Genomic DNA, 6,000 nt, shown 5'->3' on the forward strand with positions numbered 1-6,000 from the left:
CCACGCACATGGCATTTCCCTATTCAAACTCCACGCGTTTTGTGAATCTGAGCTCATTTCAGGGATGTGTGTGGGGCGCATTGGTCCTGCCCATTCGCTATTTACTGCTGTTGGTGCATTGGGTTAGAAGGGGGTCTGCTCTTGGGGCATCAATATCGTTAGTGTATTTACCCTCCCAACACTCCTGAGAGACCGGGCAGTGCAATTATCCCCACTGTACAGGCGGGAAAGAGAGGCACATAGAGACAGAGACTTGCCCGTGGGCATACAAGAAGTCCGTGCCAGCGCCGGGAACTGAACTCAGGTCTCTAAAGTCCTAGGCTAGTGCCTGAAACACTGGACTTTACTTCCTGATCTGCAAGAGCTCAGGTGCTCTGAAGTCTATTCTGAGACTAGACACTGTCCAGGAAGCGGCTGCTGGTAGTGGGGACCCTTCAGTGGCCATGGGTAAGATGCTCGGATGTTGGTTCTGGAGACTCCCATTACTGTTAGGGATTATTATTTTTTCTGTTTTTAAACGTCCCCTTTGTCAAAGAGAAACTACAAACCCCAGCAGGTTGTCACAAAGGACCAAATTCAGCTTAAGTCAATACAACTCCTTTTTAAAGCCATCACAGTTGTATCTAATTATGCAAAGACTGCATTTGGCCCTGGGTTTTTCGCTGGGGACATCCGCCACATACAAAGCAGGGTGGCTCATGCGTATAGTATGTGCATATAGGCATGGGACTGTCACTCGTTATTCCATTCTTTTGAGCCAAAGGACCGAAATCAATGAGCTTCCTACCCCCAGAGCACGTCAGAGGATAGTGATTTGTCAGTTTCAATCTCCTCTGCTGGTTCACCAGTTCAGTGCCAACAAGGTCAGCAGAAGTTCAGCATCACACAGAGGATGAAATAACTAGTTCACATAAAACTAAGTATTTGGTCACCCCTCTGTTCAACCCAGAACTGGACATTTCTGCTGTTCAAAGCTAGTACAGTGAACTTTCCCACCATATATTTTTCAGGATTGAGATGAATAATACATACTATAGAACACAGCTGGGCAAAATCTCTCAGATTAGAAATTTCATCCAATTTAGGTGCCAAAGTTCCAATTTTAATGAAGAAGAGATCAAAATGTTATAAATGTTGACCTATTTTTAGCTAGCTCTTTTGCTAACTGCCCACACACGAGAACCATGCAGGTATTTGAATTTACTCTGCTGTTGTTAAGTTTTATTGGCAGCAATGGAGCCAAATTCCGTACTTTGTTCCATACACTGAAAGCCGGGCATCTTTGAAACCAGACTTTGGCCCATGACATTTCTGGGGTGAGGGTACTGCACTTCAGGTCAGATACTTAGCTGGCAAAAATTGGTGTAGCTCCACTGATTTAAAATCAGTGATTGATCCTGATGGAGCTATGTTGATTTGTACCAGCTGAGTAGCTGGAGCCTCCCCTTCAGACTATAACCAAATGCAGTGGACTACTAGGTTAATAAAATGGGCTGCTCCTTTCTCCTATTGGCTTTGCCCAAACTATTTTTTCTTGCCCAGATTTTCAAACCGTTGGCTTTGACTGTTCTCATGTTAAAAGAGACCTCAGGGATCTGAGCCTGCTATTTCCTTCTGTGAGTCATCAAAGCCTTGAAGTGTGCTTAAAGCATGTACTCACTCCAATCTTTCTTCCTCTTTCTTCCGCAGATCAAAGTCCCGTTGAACCACCTCCCAAACGTGCTTGGCCTCTTCATCTGTTAGCTTGGAAAGATCCAGTTTCCGTCCCATCTTGGCAAGCAGTTGTGTCAGGGGATCTAAACAACAATGAGAGCAATAAGAATTAAGTCAGTATGTTTATACAAGAGCCAGTCTACAGTCAAAGAGACATTGTCATGTTCTTTGTCAGACAAGGCACATGCTCATGCATCTCCTGGGAGGTATTTCATATTGACAGAGGGAAGGAACTTACTCCACCTCTGTCAACATCCGTATGAGCTGGTTCATTCCAATGGTTTGGTATGTGAGGTGACGTTGTGTACAATGGGTGGCCAGTTGTGGCAATGAAAATCACTTGCTGACACAGCCTGCCTTCAGAGAGCGACACTGTAGTGGTCTAAGGCCTATGGACAGCTTCCTTGGAATTAGGGGAAGGCTCGATCCCTTTGCCCAGAGTCATACCGAGAGAGCCTGATGCAATTGAGGCCTTCATTTGGAGAGTAAAATGCTTATTAATAATGCTTATTAAACAGGCTGTTTACAAAGTGTACCTGAACTATACAAATCTTAAACATTTCCCAAACAAGTCAAGGCCTGATGTTTGTGAGGGGTTGGGGTGACAGGACTTCTAGAATCTTCTCTGCTTGCCATGGCAGCTATAGGATGAAAAAAAAATGTCCTCCCCATGGACTCCAAGGGGAGCAAGGTGGCTTTTGTCAACTTCTTGCCTCTCCTTTCCTTATTTTCTACACTAAACCGCAGGGCGAATGGGTATCAAGCCAATCAGCCCTCAGGCCATGTGGTCCTGGATGTCCCTGCCTGTTGGTGTCTCCCTGCCGGGAGAAGTTTTGCCTGTCAAACTGATGTCAACTACAGCTCCCCGGTCTTTAGCCTGACCCGAACTTCCTCAAAGAGGGTGCCAGCTTTGTCCTGATGCAAGCACTCTACAAACACCTACTACACCCAACTGTCACAGAACAGCTTCCCCCTCTTCCGGTTCGTTGGCTTGTTTCTCTCTCTCATCTGATTTGGTCCCAGCTTTGTACGGAAGCCAAGCATATTTTGGTTGCAACTTATTTAACAGGGTCATCGTAACATTAATATTGTCACCATGAATTCACTAATGTCGCCACCATAACTTAAAAGACAAGTCTGGTTTTGTTGCATGCATGTGATTACTGAAAGGCAGAAGGTTTAAATCTCTAGTTGTTATTAACAAGAGCCCTAATACACAGTACAAGCCACAGGGTGCAGGACAACACCTAAAATAATCTGATTGCCACAACAGGCCTAATTATCACCCTTGATTCTCATTCACTTAATAAAACATTTCTCTATCACCGAGTGGGGCTCTCTCCTTGAGCAAGTACTGTGGGTAGCCAGAGGAATCGGTTTTCTTCCTTTGTAGGAGCAAACATTACTTTACATGCTTCCCCGCTCCCCCCCCCAGGTATTTAAGCCAAGAGGAAGACACACTAAAGAGGTACAAAATTCTGCCAGGATGAGAAGTTCTATCTGCTGAAACCATGCTCTCAACATAGGCCATCACCCAAAATGAGTTCTACCCATGTCACCTCCATTTCAGATAGTCTCCTACAGTCCAGGCTGGAAATTCCTTGACACAGCTAGTTAGCTACTGTATTTCATCTGCCAGGCAAGAGGAAGAGTAATTCAGTCTATCAATTCATTTGGGGGCAACAGATGGACTAACATCAACCAGATTTGGGCCTGAAAAGGACTTTAGGCGAGCTGAATCCAAATTCAAATGAATTTTGTGTCGAACCGGAGTTTTCAGGAGAAGTCAATATCTGAGGTGAGCACATGCTTTTCCTTTGAAGCTGGGAATCTATTTCTAGCTCGTCCGGCTGAGTTGGGAGCCCAATAAGAACAATTAGTTAACTGGCAGACGTGAGCAATACGTTTATCAGCAAATTACGTAAGCAGATTTGAGAGTGGCTTTGCACCAATGAATCCAAACAGCAGGTCAATAGATGACAATTAGCATCCCAACAAGAGCCTGTCTAAGGGCTTTTGCTGCAATTATCCCAGGACCTCTCAAGCATGGGTTTGCTCCTGTTCTGAATTCATTAATGAGAAGAAGAAGAAAAAAAATACATTCTAACTATTCATACTGTACTGAGTATCTACATGCCTGTTTCCAGTCCCTTCACAAACACAACAGCACATATGCTCCTCAGACAAGAAAGGAAATATTTTGTTGACAAGACAGTCACAACTTTTAGTCCCACTGGGCAAAAGAACAAATGGGGAGTGTCAATTCTCACTATATAGAAACTATAACTTCAAGCAGAATGCAATGATTTGCTTAAAATTGGCATCTATGACCAATTGCTTGCACTACGAGGATGAAAAGTTTGACATCCTGGTCTTACTTTTGTTGCTATTCAAATAAACGGCCATGCTCCCTACTAACTTCAGCAGGAAGAGGATCACTCCTTATTTTACAACGTGGAGTCTCGTCTGAAAAGGACTGTGAACGTGTCTCAATGGCATAGGGTCAGATTCTGCCACCCCCACTTACTGAGTGGCACCTCCCACCAAGGACATCAATAGGATCGCTTATGAAGGAAGGTACCACTAAGCCCAAGAGCCGAACACTAAGCAGTCAGCATTTGCCCGATTCTCATTCCACTGAAATCAGTAGAACTCTCATTGACTTCACCATTTCAGCCAGGAACATAAGCACAAGGCTTCACTTTAAGAACTGGAGTAGACTCACTGGAATCGCGGTCAATGGAACAGCCGACATGCTCAAGTGGTCTGCTGAACTGAGACAGCAGCAGAGTTGGTCTAACAGTCAGCCCTGGTTTTACAGTTCTTATTAGTGGGGCCTCAATATTGCGGTTTTCAGGTTATTTTTGTCAGCAATGTGCCCACACAGAGGTCAGACATGGCAGCATCACATGAAAATGACATTTGAACGAGAATTCGGGAGCCAAAAAAAAATAAAATAAAATAAATCTTAATATATGGAGATATACCTATCTCATAGAACTGGAAGGGACCCCGAAAGGTCATTGAGTCCATCCCCCTGCCTTCACTAGCAGGACCAAGTACTGATTTTGCCACAGATCCCTAAGTGGCCCCCTCAAGGATTGAACTCACAACCCTGGGTTTACCAGGCCAATGCTCAAACCACTGAGCTATCCTTTCCCCCCTTGATACAATTCTAGTAAACAAGCTGCCGCCGCTTTTAAATATAAACCTCTCAGAAATCAAATGGGAAAGCTATTGCCTGCTAGTGAATAGCATGTACTAGCTGAAGTTGATTTTTTAATGTTTGTTCATGGACTTTTGCAGCTTTACACAAGAGCATTCACCAGCATGAAAGCCACAAACATAACCGCCTATTTTAAGAAAGAAAATGAAATCAACATGACCATCAGCTGATTTCCTCATCCCTTTCCCTCTTACAAATGTATGAATAAAATACACAAAACTCATTAACTTGAGTCAGCAGATGTTTTATGTCTCTGGTGACCATGGATGAGTCAAAGGGACTTGATCTCCATCTCATGAAAATCGATGTAGAGCCATGGAAGGATAAGCCAGTTACACCAGCTGAGGATCTGGCCCCAAAGGCTTCAGAAGGACAACACTCCTGTAAGATCAGTTTATATAAGGCTTTTTTTTTTTGCCATCTCAGCTGATAGCTCTGTTGGTCAGGGGTTTGGATTTCTTCACGCCTGACTGACATAGGTATGGCGGTGCAAGTTTTCCATGTAGACCAAGCCCAAGAACCACCAGGCTTCTCAAACTAAACTGACAGCTTGATTTTCAGAAGAACGGGAGCGCAAGGCTGCACACAAAGCGAGGTGTGCAACTGCATGCCTATTTTGCACACAGGGTTCCCACAACGGTGCACAGAAATCAGACACTTGTGCATACGAGTCAGGCCATCACTGGCTGGGTATCAATGCAATTATCTGACTTGCAAGCGCTGCTGCAGAACTTGCATATGGAAAAAGCAGCACGTACCACTAAGCCTGCTTAAATGAAGCTGCCTTCGCCTTCATACTCCCAGCAAAACTAATGCACTGCAATGGAGATTTCAGTTCTCCATGTCCTCAGCGTAGTAACTTAAGCAGCCTTAGAGATAGTTCAACAGGAACGAGAGCTCTCATTGTGACAGCGATGAAGGATGAGGTGCTATGTGAGAGTGCTGCTAACTCAAGCCAGGCAGAAAAGGGGGAGCCCCTCTCTGCTTTTAGCTGTATTTCCACCCCCCACACACACATACACACACCCGCCTATGAACCCCTGCTTAGTAATAAGTATACA

At 44.5% G+C, this 6,000-nt stretch overlaps 1 protein-coding gene across 1 annotated transcript in view; it reads right to left on the bottom strand.

The window, feature by feature from the left end:
* Positions 1–1,770, bottom strand: part of MLPH (melanophilin) — a 65,155-nt gene extending 63,385 nt beyond the window's left edge. The window contains exon 1 of the mRNA XM_065413415.1: positions 1,661–1,770. Within this exon, the coding sequence (XP_065269487.1) occupies positions 1,661–1,770 (110 nt within the window). The remainder of the gene's footprint in view (positions 1–1,660) is intronic.
* Between the last annotated feature and the right edge of the window lie 4,230 nt (positions 1,771–6,000).

The sequence above is a fragment of the Emys orbicularis genome, chromosome 11 (assembly GCF_028017835.1).
Source record: "Emys orbicularis isolate rEmyOrb1 chromosome 11, rEmyOrb1.hap1, whole genome shotgun sequence".
Taxonomy (NCBI): domain Eukaryota; kingdom Metazoa; phylum Chordata; order Testudines; family Emydidae; genus Emys; species Emys orbicularis.